The 22,776-nt window shown below is 33.5% G+C and overlaps 3 protein-coding genes across 3 annotated transcripts in view; all 3 read left to right on the top strand.

Annotated features, from left to right (window-relative positions):
• Positions 1-2,939: 2,939 nt before the first annotated feature.
• On the top strand, positions 2,940-4,269 carry LOC144551966 (uncharacterized). The gene is made up of 2 exons (XM_078300075.1): positions 2,940-3,311; positions 3,611-4,269. Exons 1-2 carry the CDS (start codon positions 2,961-2,963, stop codon positions 4,061-4,063), a joined length of 804 nt encoding a protein of 267 aa, XP_078156201.1. The 5' UTR covers positions 2,940-2,960; the 3' UTR covers positions 4,064-4,269.
• A 4,636-nt stretch (positions 4,270-8,905) lies between these two features.
• Positions 8,906-22,776, top strand: part of LOC144551938 (uncharacterized) — a 44,351-nt gene continuing 30,480 nt past the window's right edge. Inside the window, exon 1 of the mRNA XM_078300045.1 lies at positions 8,906-8,955. The gene's annotated coding sequence lies outside the window, so the exon portion shown is untranslated. The remainder of the gene's footprint in view (positions 8,956-22,776) is intronic.
• Positions 17,428-19,919, top strand: LOC144552020 (uncharacterized). The gene is made up of 3 exons (XM_078300129.1): positions 17,428-17,476; positions 18,479-19,000; positions 19,341-19,919. Exons 2-3 carry the CDS (start codon positions 18,650-18,652, stop codon positions 19,791-19,793), a joined length of 804 nt encoding a protein of 267 aa, XP_078156255.1. The 5' UTR covers positions 17,428-17,476; positions 18,479-18,649; the 3' UTR covers positions 19,794-19,919.

Raw genomic sequence — 22,776 nt, 5'->3', positions numbered from 1 at the left:
ACCCTAAAAGTGTTCGGGTCCAAATTTCGATCCATATACTTATTTGTTTCAAATCGGGTCGGGTCCGGATCCGGATACCTATCTACCCGTAGATATTTCGGGTCCAGTCTTTCGGTTCCGGGTAGATAGATACCCGTAACTTGTTTGTGGATTATCTGGTCTGGTTCGGATACAGGGCGGTTCCGGATCCAGAGCGGGTATAGGTCACAACTCCAAAGTATTCGAGAAATTATTTACATTTAAATATAATTATAATTTCTTAAACATCTCATATAATAAATCATTACAATATAAATTAAAAACTACTGCAAAATAAAAATTATACTATTAATCATGTTTATAAATAATAAAATATATCATTCTACATAGCAAAATAAAAATAATAACTCTAAATTATTAGTTGGTTGTTGGTTGTTTGGAGTACTCATGGTGTAACAAAAAATATTGAATTCAGTTTTTTGTTAATAGCTTTTGAATTCAGGAGGATGGAGGAGATATAATTTTTAGAAAGTAAAATATTAGAGATGATGATTTCCTTTTTTATAATTCAAAAAAATCTATGAATTGAATATAATAGAAGAAAAAAAGGTATAAAATAAGCTGGTTATGGAATAATAAATTTGACAATCATGTGTCATGTGTCACATGTGTATAATATAGAACAAAAATTAAAGGGCGTAATTAAAGGGCTAGTTAAGGATGTAATTAAAGGGTAGTGTAAAACAGTAGCATAAATTTGGTTAAGTTTTATCAAATTATAGCTCAGCTGAAATATATTATCTAACACAAAAACTTGATGCAGAGTTATTAATATATATTTTATCGGGTATTTATACGGGTATCGGGTCGGGTCCGGTTATGGGTCGGATAATTAAATGATACCCATATCCTACCCATTACAGTATTGGTTCCGGTTCGGATCCGGGTCGGATATTAAATTATTAATTTTGTACCCATACTCATAATTTAATCGGTTATATTTTTTAAACCATACCCTATCCAAATTAATCGGATCTGGGTCGGTTCCGGGTCGGTTCCGGGTCGGATCCGGTTCGGTTCCGGATCGGATCCGGGTAATAGGGTAAAAGTAGCACCTCTAATCAAGTGATTTCTACTCATCTAAAAAAAATGTAAACTTACGTTTACAAGTACATATAAATTCATATAAAAATTATATTAAACGATTCAGATCATCTGTTATAACTTTCATATAAAAATTTAAGTCTATATAACAAGAACCAATATATCATACGATGTGCAATTTACATAGTACGTTAGTACCCTAGCAGAAATCTTTACTTGTTAATATTCTTTCCCGAAAATACACACGTCAGATTCGGTCGGATAGCCATTTTCCTAGTACAAACAACTCAAAGCAGGAATAATGAATGAGCCCAAATAAGCCCAAGAGCCCAAGTTCTCTTCGACGATTCCTTCACTGAGGACAATTTGGAGAATTCGTTTCCGCTGAGATATCTCATATTTTGCACGACATTCTTGGAAATCTCAACCGTTGAAATACGATCTGTAAAAATCTCAAAGCTCTAATAATACTAGCCCCCACGCTAACGCCGAATAGGCACCGGACACGTCGGTCACGCAAAATATGAGATATCTCAGAGCATACACACTCCAATTTGGGTATCACAAGAAATCAAGAAATTGGTCGATCATTTGTTTCGTTTTGTTGGAAGAACGGGGAGAAAGATAGAGAGCTCAAGAATTGAGGTAGACAGACCTCTCTCCGAGACCATTCGATAGGGAAATTTGATAATTTGTCAGGTTTGGTTTAATCGATTTCTTCTCGTTTCTTTTAGTCGATATCTTCTATTTGCATGCAATTATCTTCAGCTTTATTGTTTTGCATGCGATTATGTTCTATTTGCATGCGATTAGCTGTGTAAAATTATTGATTTTGCGATATGTCTGAGGCGCTTTGCGTCGGAAGCGATCTTGCGTGACGTTGTATTTATTATAGGAGTATAAAAGAATCCGATATCCGCCATGCGTAGATTATCGTCTGTAATTGGATAATCGATTTTGTTAATTCGTTTTAAATTATAATTCACAAGTTAACATGCATAGATATTGGTTAGATTGAGAAATTAGGGCTAATTTTAAATCTACGTTTTTTTGTATCAAGAAAGTAGAGTTAGTAATGTAGATTAGTAAAAGATTGTGGTTAAGTATCTGTGTTACCATTAAGCCTTTTCCCTTTTGCATTTCTCGGGGGTCTAATGACGATACAGAAAATTCGTAATCCCCAAACAAACTCTGAACCATGGGAAGAAAAAGGGCGACAAGTCAACAGGTTCGGTCTGGTGTCAATAATGGGACCCAAGAGGTAGCAAATCTGTTATATATATATATATCTATTAGTTCTGTCACTAGTTATAATATTTCCTTAGTATGTTGAGTACCAAATTATTGGATATCTACATAGAGAAGTACATCTGAAATACAATTATCATGTTTGTTTTTAAAGAGTTAACGGCTGTTTTAGTGGCTTTTTTGACACGGCATTGAAAAGCACACGGGAATAAGATGTACCGCTTTTGGGTACAATTTCACCATGTCATGATGTTTTAGTCCCAGTTGAGCATCAAGCAAAAAAAAAAAAAAAGATGGAAAAATTGATTGCAAGTATTTGTGGCAGCTGTAAAGATTTTTTTGATAACATATCATTTGAATTTGTATTTTGTTTATGTGAATTTATTCTCGCAAATTTCTTTCTTATTTAGGGCTTTCCTTCTAGTCACATCTTAAGAAAACAATATTTGCTTTTGTAGGCTGTTGCAGACCTCTTGGTGGCAGTGAGTTCGTTCGTGACTGACCTCACTGAATGCCCGTCTGATTGGAAAACCAGGAAAATACAAAAGATTATAAATACCATAAACAAACCGGTGCCGCCCTCAAGGGAACAGCATGTCTCTGCCAATGGCATCTCTGACGACTCTGCGATGGACTCTGAGGATAATGAAATTGCTGACGAGAATGATGTCGATCGCAGCCTCAAGCACCAGAGATGCCAGTTGTCCGGGGTTCCCATACCAGATGAGAACAGAAGCCCGGCAGAAGAACCCTCGACTGTACAACCAACCAAGAAACGGGTCAGGCCCCTGGATCACTCTGTCGACAAGAGGCGTTGTCGGTCAAACAATGCACGTCACAGCCGAGGGACAGTGGGGGCTTCGATGAAGAAAACGGGCTTTCCTTGTCAGCGGTGCCCAGATTTTGAGGACCTGGGTTACTGTGCTAGAGGGGATATGTGCCCCATGGATCATGGCCCCAATTGCATTATTATGAACCTCGTACGGGCACCATAAGCACTTAATTTCACCTTCTTTTTTATTGGCTCCTGTATTTGTGTTCTTTATTGGCAATTTTCATGATTTGAATGCACAAAGAGGCTATGTTATATTTATATTTTTTTATTATGAAAAATGGAGTACAATTTAAACTTACGATAAGACTTGTTTAATCAGTTGCAATTAGGGTAATCCTAGCTGTCACATTAAAAGCCCTATTATTGTCAATGGAAACTGAGTTGTGCTATTTATGTTTAGACATGACTGAAATTGACCTTTGATCTTCCTATTATTTTTTTCAGACCTTTCTGGAGCGGAATCTAATGGGAATGCAGCCTGATCCGATACCTAAATCGGTTACGCTTTCAGACCCTTTGAGGTTGAGCGGTGTGCTCGCATCTGCTGTCAATGCTCCAGATGCTGGTGCGTACAACCCCGATCAACCTTTATGGGCAAACGGCCAGTTGGTGGCTCCTGATGCTGATATGACTGACCCAGATCAAGCTCTGTGGTCAAACGGCCTGCCCATGGCTTCTCCAAACCGTACTAGTGCGTGTACCAGCACTGGTGCAAGTGCCAATAACCGCTCTTATCACCCTGACCCAGGCACGTCTGTGCGGGGTCGTATTGGAAACGCTTACAAGAGTTGCGGTGAAAGGGAACCCAGTACTAGGCCAGACGACATGCAGGAGCAGGAGGATTCGACGAGTACGGGGAATACTGGTGCAGGCTGTCAGAGAACTTCATTAGTCTAACAACCTTGGAAGCACTAGCTTATTTCTTTCTGTTCCTTTTTTATTTTTTCTGTGACAGCTGTTATAAGCCAGAATAGTGTGTGGTAGGTTTAGCTATTCTTGTGGTAGTTTTCAAACGGCAGTTGATATTACTCGCTTTATTTTTTGGTTCTACAAAAATGGTTATTGTTCGTTCTTTTAGGTTTTGTTATGCATTGAGTTATTCACATGATTGTTTTTTAGTAGCATTGAAAAAAAAAATTAAATTCATGGCATCAGAATCTTCTTCATGTTGAAAATAATAATCAGTCCGTATAAACTCTGGCGATTTGAAGAGACCTTATATTTGTTGAAGTGCGTGACACTATTTCTGGATAGACGTGGCTGAGTTATATAATTTAATAATATTTTATAAATTATATTGCTTATAGAGGGTGAGGGTCTCTTATTTGGGATAAACATTACAAATAGAGTTGGTCAAAATTTATTAGTGTTATTCAGTCATTTCTCATCAGTTACTCGTTATCAGTGCTTTATATGTGCTGGTTTTAACCTCAACCATGTACTCAGGATAAAAGAAAACTTGTAGTGTCATTCACATAATTTAAAAATAATTGGTGTCAATTTCCAATAAAGACCTATAAAAGTGTCTTTTAACAATGTTATATATGATTGAGATTATAAAGAATAAAAATATTTTAAAATAATAAAAACGTTTGATGAGCCAATTTTTTTTTATGCTGGCTAATTCTTCCTGGAAAAAATCATATAAAAAACATAGCTAAAAACAACATAGTTACAATTTCTTTAATAATCTTCACCGAAGAAAATAATTTAGAGAACTAATTAATTTTACAAATTTTGTATGTGCATTAGTTATAATTCCACACATTCAAAAGTATTTATTAGTGAAGGATAATTTTCTAACTTTACGATTAATTTTACCATAATTAATGACGCATCCAACAATTGAAAATATTTAATGTCTTGAAATATATTGGATGGTTAGAAAGTCAACTAAATATCAATTCTTAAAAAAAATGTTTATAGCATAGACAGCTAGTTCTTGTTTTATGTAATTAGAAGTTTCTGTGCATTTCATAGTACAAAAACTTAATTAGTATAATAAAGTTTATTGAGAAATAATGTGGACTTAATGCAAATGTAAAGCTCATGCTTTATTGATATATATATATATATGATTCTTCTTTATGTTTTTTTAAAGAGTAACGAGAGAGAAAAAAAATCACTCATATAAGTTGTACTTTTGTTGTTGTTGTCTTAGGCTCTGTTCGGCAGATTATTATTCACATGGAAAAAAAAAAATTCACTCAGACCAAAGTTTTTTTCCCCCACGGTGAACAGTAAAAATTAGTTCAAAACTTTTGGTTCCCATTCCTATTCCTTAGCATGCCGCCGAACAGGGACTTAGTGTGACACATTTTGTTGTTATATTATGACTCTTGTTATTGTTAGAAGGAATATATGCGTTTATGTACGTAATATAGAGAATATAAATCATGTTTAATTAAATGAGATCATTAAATGACAAATAACATTTCTTAAATGATTAAAAAAAAAGAAAAGAAACAAAGAGATGATCACTCAATTATCAACAAATTCAATTTTTTTTTAAAAATAAAATAGAAAGAAATCAGTTTCAATCAGAAAATCAAGTATTGGACAACAAAATAATAGAGTTTAGGAAAGCTTTTCAAAAAAAAGAATGAGAACAGAGGAGGAAATGTAAATTATGTGAAATAAAGAGTGTTGAAGAGACGTCGACGGGTATGTCCAGCGAGTACGTGTCTATATAAATTCAAATTTATATACATAAAAATCATCAAATGATGCATAAAATAAAATAAAAAAGATAGATTATTTAATTGTAGGGATGTTTAATTTAAAATTTATTTTTTTAATCATAATATCTACATACTTAATAAGAAAAATAAGAGAGATCCTATGTTCAAGATTAAAAATAGAATGCGCCACTATAAAAGATAATAATGAGAATATGCCAGTATTTTGATTTTGACCTCACTGAACTAACAATTCTTAAAATTCCCCGTAATAACTATTGGCTTTTGCTATATGATTTTTGACTCTTTGTTTGAAACTTCAAATGTGACATTCTTTAATAAAATAATTTTCAATTCCCAATGCAACATCTTCAGGAAAAAAATATAGCCGCCATTAAAACATACTAGTATCGGGACCGTGCATTGCAACGGAGAAATATTATAAGATTAAATAAAATATGAATATACTTTTTTATTTGACATTCACACAAAATTAAAAAAAATGAAAATAAAAGACAAATTGAAAAAATATAAAAATTCAAATAATAAATAAAAATAAAGAAAAAAAGAGACAAAATGTATGATGATTTTTTTTTTGAAATATCATTTCGATTTAAAGAGACACATCATTAAACAATTTAGAGGAGATGATATGTAAAGAAACAAATTTGAAAAATATATAATTAAATGATTGAAATAAGGATTTTCTCTACATATATATTATTCATGAAAATTATTTTAATAATAGAAATTTCTCTACATATCATTTATGTACATGAAAGTTTTAGATAGGATTCATTTTCTCTTCATATCAGAAAGATTTATTGCTTTTGTCAGCACAAGATCTGATATTCATCTATTTATAAAAATACAATAACCCTAAACAAAATAAAAATAATATGATTGTTTTCATTTTCATTGTCGAAACTATAGAGAAAGAGGATAAATGAAGGAATCAAATCATCCGCCCACAAGCGGGTAGAATTTTCCTGTCATCTATGAAAACTAACAAATCCTGGTCTGCCACATTTTCGACCTCTCAATGGTGGTTTTCACAATAATTAAATACTTGGTATGTCATTAATGTTTCTAAGCATAGAAAAATCGACTCACGTGGTCAACAAAAATAGAAAAAAAAATCCAGTTTGTCTTTATGAAATCTCCATTATTATATTATGACACAAGTAAAATAAATTTATAACAAATTACCAGAAGATATTTTTTTTTATCAAAAAAAAAAAGTCATATAGAAGAGAGTTCCAATACAACAAATTTTATGTGCAATTTGAGTTATAAATTTTCAAATATAAATACAAAAGTAAACTTTGAACATTTTATAGCACAAAAATTTTACCAGAGAATTTTGAATTTTAAAAATTATCATTAAATAATATAGAAAAATTGATGGAGTACGTTAGATTTTCAAAGGTCTAGAAGGCTCTAAGTTAGTGGTTTGAATTTAAAACTTTTGAACCAAGTTAGTAGTTCAGATTCAAACTTTGAAGCCGAATTAGTGGTTCCGATTTAAACTTTGGACCCAAACTACTAACTTAATTCCAAAATTTAAATCCGAGTTACCCACTCAGCGCCTGCTAAGCCATAAAAAAATTCATGTACTGAATCTATATTCTTATATTATTTAATAATAATTTATAAAAATAAAAAAATTCTCTATAATGCTACGACATTTTGTAGGAAAATTTATTTTTTGTTTATATTTGAAATTTTTTAACCCAAATTGCACATTAAATTTGTTATATCGAAACTCTCATTTGGATAACTTCACATAAAGAATATCTTGTGACGTTCTTATTATTAATTTTTTTATATTCATTATAATGATTATTCTCTAGATAAATTATCGTATTATTAAAAAATTTATAAAAGACATTGGATTGTATTTTCCATCTTTGTTCATTATATGAGTTAAATTTTCGGCATTTAAAAAACTTTATATATAAGTTAGTCTACACATATTAATGACAATTGACAATTGTAAACCTTCATTGAGAGTTAGCAAAACAAGGCATGCTCAGATTAATTAGTTTTTATAGATGGCAGGGAAATGAAACGGAGGAAGTAGAGAAATAAGGAAATAATTTAATTGGAAGAATAAAATATAGCTCTAAGGAGAAATAAGAAAACGAATTGCTAAGGATTTATTCAATTTTAATGTGATAAACCATGTAGCAGTCTGTGTGGCGAGCATGTTTTTAACTAAATTTAAATTTCTACACATAAAATAGATGTTTATAATCAAAAGAAGACAGGTTATTTTATTGGAGGGTTGATATTCAATTCGAAAATTTATCCTTCAATCTTAGCCGTTGGAGGATCAGGACAACTACGTGCATAATATAAGAATTGAGATTTACAAAAGAAAAATCAGTTACATATAAGAAAAGGTGATAAAATAAATTAAGAATCCGAATTATATCCGTATTCGTATTCGTATCTGAAAAATATTCGATCCGTATCCGTTTAATATCCGATCCGTATTCGTATATATTTTAATATCCAATCCGTATCTGTATCCGTATCCGATTAATATCCGATCCGTATCCCGTATCCAAAAAAAAAAACGGACACGGATATGATTTTAGCACTATCAAATCCGTATCCGATCCGTTTGCACCCCTAGTCTTTACTTGGTAATATTCTTTCCCAAAAATACACACATCAGATTCGATCGGATAGCCATTTTCATAGTACAACTCACTCAAAGCATGAGCCCAAATAAGCCCAAGTTCTCTTCGACGATTCCTTCACTGAGGACAATTTGGAGAATTCGTTTCCGCTGAGATATCTCATATTTTGCACGACTTTCTTGGAAATCCCAACCGTTGAAATACGTTCTGTAGGAATCTCAAAGCTCTAATAATACTAGCCCCCACGCTAACGCCGAATAGGGACCGGACACGTCGGTCACGCAAAATATGAGATATCTCAGAGGATACACACTCCAATTTGGGTATCACAAGAAATCAAGAATTGGTCGATCGTTTGTTTCGTTTTGTTGGAAGGACGGGGAGAAAAATAGAGAGCTCAAGAATTGAGGTAGACAGAGCTCTCTCCGAGACCATTCGATAGGGAAATTTGATAATTTGTCAGGTTTGGTTTAATCGATTTCTTCTCGTTTCTTTTAGTTGATATCTTCTATTTGCATGCAATTATCTTCAGCTTTATTGTTTTGCATGCGATTATGTTCTATTTGCATGCGATTAGCTGTGTAAAATTATTGATTTTGCGATATGTCTGAGGCGCTTTGCGTCGGAAGCGATCTTGCGTGACGTTGTATTTATTATAGGAGTATAAAAGAATCCGATATCCGCCATGCGTAGATTATCGTCTGTAATTGGATAATCGATTTTGTTAATTCGTTTTAAATTATAATTCACAAGTTAACATGCATAGATATTGGTTAGATTGAGAAATTAGGGCTAATTTTAAATCTACGTTTTTTTGTATCAAGAAAGTAGAGTTAGTAATGTAGATTAGTAAAAGATTGTGGTTAAGTATCTGTGTTACCATTAAGCATTTTCCCTTTTGCATTTCTCGGGGGTCTAATGACGATACAGAAAATTCGTAATCCCCAAACAAACTCTGAACCATGGGAAGAAAAAGGGCGACAAGTCAACAGGTTCGGTCTGGTGTCAATAATGGGACCCAAGAGGTAGCAAATCTGTTATATATATATATATCTATTAGTTCTGTCACTAGTTATAATATTTCCTTAGTATGTTGAGTACCAAATTATTGGATATCTACATAGAGAAGTACATCTGAAATACAATTATCATGTTTGTTTTTAAAGAGTTAACGGCTGTTTTAGTGGCTTTTTTGACACGGCATTGAAAAGCACACGGGAATAAGATGTACCGCTTTAGGGTACAATTTCACCATGTCATGATGTTTTAGTCCCAGTTGAGCATCAAGCAAAAAAAAAAAAAAAGATGGAAAAATTGATTGCAAGTATTTGTGGCAGCTGTAAAGATTTTTTTGATAACATATCATTTGAATTTGTATTTTGTTTATGTGAATTTATTCTCGCAAATTTCTTTCTTATTTAGGGCTTTCCTTCTAGTCACATCTTAAGAAAACAATATTTGCTTTTGTAGGCTGTTGCAGACCTCTTGGTGGCAGTGAGTTCTTTCGTGACTGACCTCACTGAATGCCCGTCTGATTGGAAAACCAGGAAAATACAAAAGATTATAAATACCATAAACAAACCGGTGCCGCCCTCAAGGGAACAGCATGTCTCTGCCAATGGCATCTCTGACGACTCTGCGATGGACTCTGAGGATAATGAAATTGCTGACGAGAATGATGTCGATCGCAGCCTCAAGCACCAGAGATGCCAGTTGTCCGGGGTTCCCATACCAGATGAGAACAGAAGCCCGGCAGAAGAACCCTCGACTGTACAACCAACCAAGAAACGGGTCAGGCCCCTGGATCACTCTGTCGACAAGAGGCGTTGTCGGTCAAACAATGCACGTCACAGCCGAGGGACAGTGGGGGCTTCGATGAAGAAAACGGGCTTTCCTTGTCAGCGGTGCCCAGATTTTGAGGACCTGGGTTACTGTGCTAGAGGGGATATGTGCCCCATGGATCATGGCCCCAATTGCATTATAATGAACCTCGTACGGGCACCATAAGCACTTAATTTCACCTTCTTTTTTATTGGCTCCTGTATTTGTGTTCTTTATTGGCAATTTTCATGATTTGAATGCACAAAGAGGCTATGTTATATTTATATTTTTTTATTATGAAAAATGGAGTACAATTTAAACTTACGATAATACTTGTTTAATCAGTTGCAATTAGGGTAATCCTAGCTGTCACATTAAAAGCCCTATTATTGTCAATGGAAACTGAGTTGTGCTATTTATGTTTAGACATGACTGAAACTGACCTTTGATCTTCCTATTATTTTTTTCAGACCTTTCTGGAGCGGAATCTAATGGGAATGCAGCCTGATCCGATACCTAAATCAGTTACTCTTTCAGACCCTTTGAGGTTGAGCGGTGTGCTCGCATCTGCTATCCATGCTCCAGATGCTGATGCGTACAACCCAGATCAACCTTTATGGGCAAACAGCCAGTTGGTGGCTCCTGATGCTGATATGACTGACCCAGATCAAGCTCTGTGGTCAAATGGCCTGCCCGTGGCTTCTCCAAACCGTACTAGTGCGTGTACCAGCACTGGTGCAAGTGCCAATAACCGCTCTTATCACCCTGACCCAGGCACGTCTGTGCGGGGTCGTATTGGAAACGCTTACAAGAGTTGCGGTGAAAGGGAACCCAGTACTAGGCCAGACGACATGCAGGAGCAGGAGGATTCATCGAGTACTGGCAATACTGGTGCAGGCTGTCAGAGAGCTTCATTAGTCTAACAACCTTGGAAGCACTAGCTTATTTCTTTCTGTTCCTTTTTTATTTTTTCTGTGACAGCTGTTATAAGCCAGAATAGTGTGTGGTAGGTTTAGCTATTCTTGTGGTAGTTTTCAAACGGCAGTTGATATTACTCGCTTTATTTTTTGGTTCTACAAAAATGGTTATTGTTCGTTCTTTTAGGTTTTGTTATGCATTGAGTTATTCACATGATTGTTTTTTAGTAGCATTAAAAAAAAAATTAAATTCATGGCATCAGAATCTTCTTCATGTTGAAAATAATAATCAGTCCGTATAAAGTCTGGCGATTTGAAGAGACCTTATATTTGTTGAAGTGCGTGACACTATTTCTGGATAGACGTGGCTGAGTTATATAATTTAATAATACGATGAAAATTTAATGGTTATTGTGCGTGACACTATTTGCGGTGAAAATTTAAGTCTATATAACAAGAACCAATATATCATACGATGTGCAATTTGCATAGTAGGGTAGTATCCTAGCGGAGCCTCACTCTTTACTAGGGGTGCAAACGGATCGGATATTATCCGTTCGGATCCGGATCCGTATCTGTATCCGATTTTTTGCGGATACGGATATTCAGGTACGGATAATTTGCGGATACGGATACTGATACAGATATTACTTACGTGGATACGGATATGGTTTCAATTTTTGAAAGCGGATACGAATTCAGATATGGATATTATCCGTATCCGTAACTTTTAATTAAACGGATATCCGGATCAGTACACTATAAATTTTTTTTTCTAAAATCAAACCTTTCCACTTTCGACGTTTCGACTTTCTTCTTTTATTGAGATTTGAGGCGGAGAGGTTCAATAATATTGATTATTATTGTTGCAAAGTTGTCTTTTTTTATTTCTTGATAGTTTGTTTCCCAAAATGCCGCCGAATTTCAAAAGAATAGATTAATATTCCCTTGCTGCTTTGTTTCAATAGACTCTCGTGACGGTTTGACTATTCGACTTCTTCTCTCAAGTTCCAGATCTAAGTTACAAAATAGTTTAATTTTAATTATTATTGTTAGATTATTGTTCATGTGACTCATATCTCATTGAATTTTGATTATTATTGTTGGATTTTAGCTTTTGACTCACTCGATTTCTATTATTTTTGTTAGATTTTTTTTTACTTACGGTCTTGTCTCTAGTGAGATTTGAATAATCTGATTGCTTAGACTAAAAGCACATTTCTTCTGTTGCATTTAAATGTTGCTTATACTTAAAATCAATTTTTTTTTTAAATAGAATTACATTGAAATAATTTAATAGAACAAGCCCAGACCGTTGGAATTTTCGAAAACTAGCCTCCACCGATCCCTAGGATCGGTGGAGCAAAAAAAACACATCCTACACCAATCCCTAGGATCAGTGCAGCCCATTTATCACTCCACCATTCTCTTGCCGCAGAATGTCACAGAAAATCAGAAAATCAAAACAAAATAGCCCTCCACCGATCCTGTGGATCGGTGTAGTTTTTTTTTTTTTTTTTTAAACAGAAATTTCTAATTTTTTTTGTATTAAAATATTAGAAATGTTGAATATATTTCTTTGAAAATAGATGAAATACAATATAATTTGATTTATTAGAAAGACTGCAACAAATAACCCGGATCAATATTTTTCAGGCCGGATTTTTCGCGGCTGTAAGAAAAATTAATATATTTCTTTATGTGTTATTGGAAAAAAATAAAAATGCTTAGATTCTGAGTTATTGATCCCGGTTCAAAAGTCACTTCTATGTAATACAGAAAATATTGTGATCTTTCTAGGACATTTAATTTATAAAAAGTTGTATCTATTTTTGAAAAAAAACAAAAACTTTAATTTATTTAATGATTGTTTTTCAAAAAAAATTCTCAAAATAAAAACAATTTTTTATTAATTAAATGTACTAGATGGATCACAATATTTTCTAGATTACCTAGAAGTGACTTTTGAACCGGGATCTATAACTCAGAATCTAAGCATTTTTATTTTTTTCCAATAACACATAAAGAAATATATTAATTTTTCTTACAGCCGCGAAAAATCCGGCCTGAAAAATATTGATCTGGGTTATTTGTTGCAGTCTTTCTAATAAATCAAATTATATTGTATTTCATCTATTTTCAAAGAAATATATTCAACATTTCTAATATTTTAATACAAAAAATAAAAAAATTAGAAATTTCTGTTTAAAAAAAAAAAAAAAAAAAAAAAACTACACCGATCCACAGGATCGGTGGAGGGCTATTTTGTTTTGATTTTCTGATTTTCTGTGACATTCTGCGGCAAGAGAATGGTGGAGTGATAAATGGGCTGCACTGATCCTAGGGATCGGTGTAGGATGTGTTTTTTTTGCTCCACCGATCCTAGGGATCGGTGGAGGCTAGTTTTCGAAAATTCCAACAGTCTGGGCTTGTTCTATTAAATTATTTCCATGTAATTCTATTTTAAAAAAAAAATCCTTAAAATCATATGCTGCTTAAAAGCAGAAGTGCAAATTAAGAATCGGTTCCTGACATAGACATGATGCAACCTAATTTCTTAAGATTATATGTCATTAAAAGTGATCACAGGTGCATATGAGTCAATTTAATGTCTCAACTCTCAAGCCTTTGTTATTTTATTTTGCATCTCTATTTTAATATACAATATACAAATTCATGTAAATTAAAATATTAGTTAATTTAAAAAAAATATATCGCCAACTTTAAAATTCACCATATCTCATACATTTTGATAATTCATTATATATTATATATTCAAATGCCTCAGCAGTTTCATCATATATTATTGTTTGAAAAAAAAAGTAACTAATTCTTCTAATTATTTAGGTTATCACTCTAAATGACATCATCGAGCAGATCTATCGAAAGCGACCCACAACAGAATTCGGTACCGGTACCTACTGCAAATGTTGGTACTAGCAATGCTACAGATGAAAACCCACCTAGTAAAAAGCAAAAGAAACTGAAATCATATGTTTGGAATCATTTTGATAGAACTAAGACCACTGAAGTAGTGAATGGAAAGCGGATAACAAATGTCACTGCAACTTGCAAAGTTTGCTCTCAAACGTTTGAAGCAAATAGCAAACATGGTACTACGCGCTTACGGAATTATTATACGGGAAAGCATGGTGTTCCAACGGGACAAGGTTTAATTAGTTCAATTGGAGAGACATTTAAGTATGATGAGGAATCAAGTCGTAAGAAATTGGCACTTGCCGTTGTAATGCATGAGTATCCATTTCGTATCGTTGAGCATGAGTACTTTGTTGATTTTGTTAAATCCCTTCGTCCCTCTTTTCAGATGAAATCACGTACTACATGTAGAAAGGAAATATTGGATATGTTCAAATAAGAAAGGGGAAAGGTTTTCAAGTTCCTTGGATCACTTTCATGCCGGTTGAGTTCCACCATGGATTTATGGACTTCACGGCAGAATAAGAGCTACATGTGTGTAACTGTACACTTCATTGATGAGAAGTGGAATATGCAGAAAAAAGATCATTAGTTTTATGCGCCTGTGAGGGAGACATACGGGTACAAACTTATGTCAAGCGGTTATGAAAATTTTGTTTGATTGGAACATTGATAAGAAAATATTTTCAATTACATTGGACAATGATGGTGCCAATGGTGTGTGTGTGAGAAAAATGGTCGAGCGACTCAATAAAATCGGAGGAATTTGTTGTGGTGGAAAGCTCTTTCATTATGAGATGTGCCGCTCACATAATGAACCTTGTTGTGCAAGATGGAATAAATGTGATAAGGAAAGGAATTGATAACATACGAGAAGTGGTGGAAAAAGTGAAACACTCTCCTATATTGCGGGAAGAATTTGAGAAAAGGGTTAGCGATTGCAAGAGCACTTTCCTTGGATGTCTCTACTAGGTAGAACTCGACCTATATGATGCTAAAGGATGCTATCTACTACCGAGATGCATTTGAGAGGATGTACATCCTCAACAATGCATGGTTTCCTAAGTTTCCTTCAAGTGAAGAGTTGCAAGGGGCTAATGAGCTATGCAAAATTTTACAGTAACGGAGATTCTATCGGGTACTTCTTATCCAATCTCTAACTTGTTCTTTGCAAAATTTTGTGATATCAAACTAAGAATTGGAGATTGGCTTAGAAAGAAAAATCTAACCATTGTTGAAATGGCTTCCTTAATGAAGGAGAAATTTGATAAGTATTGGGACCAATCAAACATCGTACTAGCAATAGCTTCTTTTCTAGACCCACGCTATAAAATGGGGTTGATTGAATTCTACTATCCCAAAATTTATCAAAATAAAGGAGTCGTTGAATTGGAAGAATTCAATAGGGTTTTGAAAGAGTTATATGGAGAGTATGCATTGAAGTACCAAAGTGTTGAAGAAGTAGCACAAGATGGTGGTGGTTCTGTTCCCGATGGTGACATGAGTGATGGTGACGAGGATATGGGCAGCGAACTCAATCAATTTATGTTGGAGAGATCTTAACCATGGAATAGCAAATCTGATCTAGAGAGACGTCCTACTTCATGCTCTCAAGGTCAAGATTTTAATGTGCTTAATTGGTGGAAATCAGAAGGTAAAGACTATCAAATCCTGTCTAAACTCGCTCAAGATGTGTTGGTTGTACCGGTCTCGACGGTTGCTTCAGAGTCGGCTTTCAGCACTGGTGATCGTGTCATTAATGCCTATAGAAGCAAACTAGACACGGAAGCTGTTGAAGCATTAATGTGCATACAAGATTGGATCAGAGGTGATAAAAAAGGTACTATTTTTTTTAATTATATCATTTTTATTAACTTGTTGTTTCTAGTTTTTTATTTAATTATACTAGCCTGCTAGGTCAGAGGTGAAAATTTTAGACAATATTAATATAGTTCTGTTGGAGCACAAATATTCAATAATATAGTATGAACTTTTTTAATGGTTCATAGTTATGTTGAAACTCTAATAAAACATTTAGTCAAGTTGTTGCTATAATTAATCAAACAATTATGTCACATATATTATTTAGTCGTGTATATAATTAAAATAAAGTTAATTAACTAACCTTTTTCATATTGATAGAAAAGTCAAAAAATAAATTTTAACAATTTTATATATCTTTGCATTCAAACCATCCTTTCTTAAATCAATTTCTTAAATGATATATTTCTGATTCGATTCTGTTGTAACTTAAATTTTAATTTCAGGTTGTGCAGCATCAATTTTTGATTATATGGAGGAAACAGAAGAAGAAGATGGACATGATAATAGCGATTGATGTGTTAACAAAATTTATTAAACTATCTCTTTTTATTTTAAAATTATATATTTTTAGAGATAATATATTTTGTGTTGGTATATTTTGATTGAAATTATAGTTATGTTGATGAATTTTAGTTAATTGGATATGGTTAGTGAATTGATGAATTTTAATTATGGCTATATATATTTTGTAGTGGCATAACATATGTATTTTGAATTAAGAATCCGAATTATATATGTATTCGTATTCGTATTTGAAAAATATTCGATCCGTATCCGTTTAATATCCGATCCGTATCTGTTTAATATCTGATCCGTATACGTATATGTTTTAATATCCGAGCCGTATCCGTATCCGATTAATATCTGATCCGTATCCGTATCCGATTAATATTCGATCCGTATCCGTATCCGTATCCGAAAAAAAAAGATACAGATATGATTTTAGCACTATCCGATCCGTATCCGATCCGTTTGCACCCGTACTCTTTACTTGGTAATATTCTTTCCCAAAAATACACACATCAGATTCGATCGGATAGCCATTTTTCTAGTACAACTCACTCAAAGCAGGAATAATGAATGAGCCCAGTCTAGTTAAGCCCACATAAGCCCAAGTTCTCTTCGACGATTGCTTCACCGACTGAGGACAATTTGGGGAATTCGTTTCCGCTGAGATATCTCATATTTTGCACGACTTTCTTGGAAATCCCAACCGTTGAAATACGTTCTGTAAGAATCTCAAAGCTCTAATAATACTAGCCCCCGCGCTATCGCCGAATAGACACCGGACACGTCGGTCACGCAAAATATGAGATATCTCAGAGGAAACACACTCCAATTTGGGTCTCACAAGAAATCAAGAATTGGTCGATCGTTTGTTTCGTTCTGTTGGAAGAACGGGGAGAAACATAGAGAGCTCAAGAATTGAGGTAGGGCAGAGCTCTCTCCGAGACCATTCGATAGGGAAATTTGATAATTTGTCAGGTTTGGTTTAATCGATTTTTTCCCGTTTCTTTTAGTTGATATCTTCTGTTTGCATGCAATTATCTGCTTTATTGTTTTGCATGCGATTATCTTCTATTTGCATGCGATTAACTGTGTAAAATTATTGATTTTGCGATATGTCTGAGGCGCTTTGCGTCGGAAGCGATCTTGCGTAACGTTGTATTTATTATAGGAGTATAAAAGAATCCGATATCCACCATGCGTAGATTATCGTCTGTAATTGGATAATCGATTTTGTTAATTCGTTTTAAATTATAATTCACAAGTTAACATGCATAGATATTGGTTAGATTGAGAAATTAGGGCTAATTTTAAATCTACGTTTTTTTGTATCAAGAAAGTAGAGTTAGTAATGTAGATTAGTAAAAGATTGTGGTTAAGTATCTGTGTTACCATTAAGCCTTTTCCCTTTTGCATTTCTCGGGGGTCTAATGACGATACAGAAAATTCGTAATCCCCAAACAAACTCTGAACCATGGGAAGAAAAAGGGCGACAAGTCAACAGGTTCGGTCTGGTGTCAATAATGGGACCCAAGAGGTAGCAAATCTGTTATATATATATATATCTATTAGTTCTGTCACTAGTTATAATATTTCCTTAGTATGTTGAGTACCAAATTATTGGATATCTAGATAGAGAAGTACATATGAAATACAATTATCATGTTTGTTTTTAAAGAGTTAACGGCTGTTTTAGTGGCTTTTTTGACACGGCATTGAAAAGCACACGGGAATAAGATGTACCGCTTTAGGGTACAATTTCACCATGTCATGATGTTTTAGTCCCAGTTGAGCATCAAGCAAAAAAAAAAAAAGATGGAAAAATTGATTGCAAGTATTTGTGGCAGCTGTAAAGATTTTTTTGATAACATATCATTTGAATTTGTATTTTGTTTATGTGAATTTATTCTCGCAAATTTCTTTCTTATTTAGGGCTTTCCTTCTAGTCACATCTTAAGAAAACAATATTTGCTTTTGTAGGCTGTTGCAGACCTCTTGGTGGCAGTGAGTTCGTTCGTGACTGACCTCACTGAATGCCCGTCTGATTGGAAAACCAGGAAAATACAAAAGATTATAAATACCATAAACAAACCGGTGCCGCCCTCAAGGGAACAGCATGTCTCTGCCAATGGCATCTCTGACGACTCTGCGATGGACTCTGAGGATAATGAAATTGCTGACGGGAATGATGTCGATCGCAGCCTCAAGCACCAGAGATGCCAGTTGTCCACGGTTCCCATACCAGATGAAAACAGAAGCCCTGTAGAAGAACCCTCGACTGTACAACCAACCAAGAAACGGGTCAGGCCCGCTGATCACTCTGTCGACAAGAGGCGTTGTTGGTCAAACAATGCATGTCACAGCCGAGGGACAGTGGGGGCTTCGATGAAGAAAACGGGCATTCCTTGTCAGCGTTGCCCAGATTATGAGGAGTTGGGTTACTGTGCTAGAGGGGCTATGTGCCCCATGGATCATGGCCCCAATTGCATTATAATGAACCTCGTACGGGCACCATAAGCACTTAATTTCACCTTCTTTTTTATTGGCTCCTGTATTTGTGTTCTTTATTGGCAATTTTCATGATTTGAATGCACAAAGAGGCTATAGTGAGACTGATTTGTGTTAAAAGTCATTTTATAATACTATGTTATATTTATATTTTTTTATTATGAAAAATGGAGTACAATTTAAACTTACGATAAGACTTGTTTAATCAGTTGCAATTAGGGTAATCCTAGCTGTCACATTAAAAGCCCTATTATTGTCAATGGAAACTGAGTTGTGCTATTTATGTTTAGACATGACTGAAACTGACCTTTGATCTTCCTATTATTTTTTTCAGACCTTTCTGGAGCGGAATCTAATGGGAATGCAGCCTGATCCGATACCTAAATCAGTTACTCTTTCAGACCCTTTGAGGTTGAGCGGTGTGCTCGCATCTGCTATCAATGCTCCAGATGCTGATGCGTACAACCCCGATCAACCTTTATGGGCAAACAGCCAGTTGGTGGCTCCTGATGCTGATATGACTGACCCAGATCAAGCTCTGTGGTCAAATGGCCTGCCCGTGGCTTTTCCAAACCGTACTAGTGCGTGTACCAGCACTGGTGCAAGTGCCAATAACCGCTCTTATCACCCTGACCCAGGCACGTCTGTGCGGGGTCGTATTGGAAACGCTTACAAGAGTTGCGGTGAAAGGGAACCCAGTACTAGGCCAGACGACATGCAGGAGCAGGAGGATTCATCGAGTACTGGCAATACTGGTGCAGGCTGTCAGAGAGCTTCATTAGTCTAACAACCTTGGAAGCACTAGCTTATTTCTTTCTGTTCCTTTTTTATTTTTTCTGTGACAGCTGTTATAAGCCAGAATAGTGTGTGGTAGGTTTAGCTATTCTTGTGGTAGTTTTCAAACGGCAGTTGATATTACTCGCTTTATTTTTTGGTTCTACAAAAATGGTTATTGTTCGTTCTTTTAGGTTTTGTTATGCATTGAGTTATTCACATGATTGTTTTTTAGTAGCATTAAAAAAAAAAATTAAATTCATGGCATCAGAATCTTCTTCATGTTGAAAATAATAATCAGTCCGTATAAACTCTGGCGATTTGAAGAGACCTTATATTTGTTGAAGTGCGTGACACTATTTCTGGATAGACGTGGCTGAGTTATATAATTTAATAATATTTTATAAATTATATTGCTTATAGAGGGTGAGGGTCTCTTATTTGGGATAAAAGAAAACTTGTAGTGTCATTCACATAATTTAAAAATAATTACTAAAGTTAGGCAATATAAAACGTTATACCTATTGTCATTCACATAATTTAAGAAATACTTAAAAAATGAATTCATGTAAATTAAAGTTGCAAGATAGATTATGAAAAACTTCTCTCGGTTTCCTTCTTCTATCATGAATAAAAAAAAAAAAATTGGTGTCAATTTCCAATAAAGACCTATAAAAGTGTCTTTTAACAATGTTATATATGATTGAGATTATAAAGAATAAAAATATTTTAAAATAATAAAAACATTTGATGAGCCAATTTTTTTATGCAGGCTAATTCTTCCTGGAAAAAATCATATAAAAAACATATCTAAAAACAACATAGTTACAATTTCTTTAATAATCTTCACCGAAGAAAATAATTTAGAGAACTAATTAATTTTACAAATTTTGTATGTGCATTAGTTGTAATTCCACAAATTCAAAAGTATTTATTAGTGAAGGATAATTTTCTAACTTTACGATTAATTTTACCATAATTAATGACGCATCCAACAATTGAAAATATTTAATGTCTTGAAATATATTGGATGGTTAGAAAGTCAACTAAATATCAATTCTTAAAAAAAATGTTTATAGCATAGACAGCTAGTTCTTGTTTTATGTAATTAGAAGTTTCTGTGCATTTCATAGTACAAAAACTTAATTAGTATAATAAAGTTTATTGAGAAATAATGTGGACTTAATGCAAATGTAAAGCTCATGCTTTATTGATATATATATATATATGATTCTTCTTTATGTTTTTTTAAAGAGTAACGAGAGAGAAAAAAATCACTCATATAAGTTGTACTTTTGTTGTTGTTGTCTTAGGCTCTGTTCGGCAGATTATTATTCACATGGAAAAAAAAAAATTCACTCAGACCAAAGTTTTTTTCCCCCACGGTGAACAGTAAAAATTAGTTCAAAACTTTTGGTTCCCATTCCTATTCCTTAGCATGCCGCCGAACAGGGACTTAGTGTGACACATTTTGTTGTTATATTATGACTCTTGTTATTGTTAGAAGGAATATATGCTTTTATGTACGTAATATAGAGAATATAAATCATGTTTAATTAAATGAGATCATTAAATGACAAATAACATTTCTTAAATGATTAAAAAAAAAGAAAAGAAACAAAGAGATGATCACTCAATTATCAACAAATTCAATTTTTTTTTAAAAATAAAATAGAAAGAAATCAGTTTCAATCAGAAAATCAAGTATTGGACAACAAAATAATAGAGTTTAGGAAAGCTTTCAAAAAAAAGAATGAGAAAAGAGGAGGAAATGTAGATTATGTGAAATAAAGAGTGTTGAAGAGACGTCGACGGGTATGTCCAGCGAGTACGTGTCTATATAAATTCAAATTTATATACATAAAAATCATCAAATGATGCATAAAATAAAATAAAAAAGATAGATTATTTAATTGTAGGGATGTTTAATTTAAAATTTATTTTTTTAATCATAATATCTACATACTTAATAAGAAAAATAAGAGAGATCCTATGTTCAAGATTAAAAATAGAATGCGCCACTATAAAAGATAATAATGAGAATATGCCAGTACTTTGATTTTGACCTCACTGAACTAACAATTCTTAAAATTCCCCGTAATAACTATTGGCTTTTGCTATATGATTTTTGACTCTTTGTTTGAAACTTCAAATGTGACATTCTTTAATAAAATAATTTTCAATTCCCAATGCAACATCTTCAGGAAAAAAATATAGCCGCCATTAAAACATACTAGTATCGTGCCCGTGCATTGCAACGGAGAAATATTATAAGATTAAATAAAATATGAATATACTTTTTTATTTGACATTCACACAAAATTAAAAAAAATGAAAATAAAAGACAAATTGAAAAAATATAAAAATTCAAATAATAAATAAAAATAAAGAAAAAAAGAGACAAAATGTATGATGATTTTTTTTTTGAAATATCATTTCGATTTAAAGAGACACATCATTAAACAATTTAGAGGAGATGATATGTAAAGAAAGAAATTTGAAAAATATATAATTAAATGATTGAAATAAGGATTTTCTCTACATATATATTATTCATGAAAATTATTTTAATAATAGAAATTTCTCTACATATCATTTATGTACATGAAAGTTTTAGATAGGATTCATTTTCTCTTCATATCAGAAAGATTTATTGCTTTTGTCAGCACAAGATCTGATATTCATCTATTTATAAAAATACAATAACCCTAAACAAAATAAAAATAATATGATTGTTTTCATTTTCATTGTCGAAACTATAGAGAAAGAGGATAAATGAAGGAATCAAATCATCCGCCCACAAGTGGGTAGAATTTTCCTGTCATCTATGAAAACTAACAAATCCTGGTCTGCCACATTTTCGACCTCTCAATGGTGGTTTTCACAATAATTAAATACTTGGTATGTCATTAATGTTTCTAAGCATAGAAAAATCGACTCACGTGGTCAACAAAAATAGAAAAAAAAATCCAGTTTGTCTTTATGAAATCTCCATT

This window comes from Carex rostrata, chromosome 3 (assembly GCF_964058835.1).
Source record: "Carex rostrata chromosome 3, lpCarRost1.2, whole genome shotgun sequence".
Classification (NCBI taxonomy): domain Eukaryota; kingdom Viridiplantae; phylum Streptophyta; class Magnoliopsida; order Poales; family Cyperaceae; genus Carex; species Carex rostrata.
This window is presented reverse-complemented; position numbering and strand designations above follow the sequence as displayed.

What these genes read in the sequence shown, in the direction of transcription:
- LOC144551966 (XM_078300075.1), top strand. Translation starts at nt 2,961, where the DNA reads ATGGACTCTGAGGATAATGAAATTGCTGACGAGAATGATGTCGATCGC. An exon ending in ATTGCATTATTATGAACCTC is followed by an intron (nt 3,312 to 3,610) that starts GTACGGGCACCA and finishes TATTTTTTTCAG; the next exon opens with ACCTTTCTGGAGCGGAATCT.
- LOC144552020 (XM_078300129.1), top strand. Translation starts at nt 18,650, where the DNA reads ATGGACTCTGAGGATAATGAAATTGCTGACGGGAATGATGTCGATCGC. An exon ending in ATTGCATTATAATGAACCTC is followed by an intron (nt 19,001 to 19,340) that starts GTACGGGCACCA and finishes TATTTTTTTCAG; the next exon opens with ACCTTTCTGGAGCGGAATCT.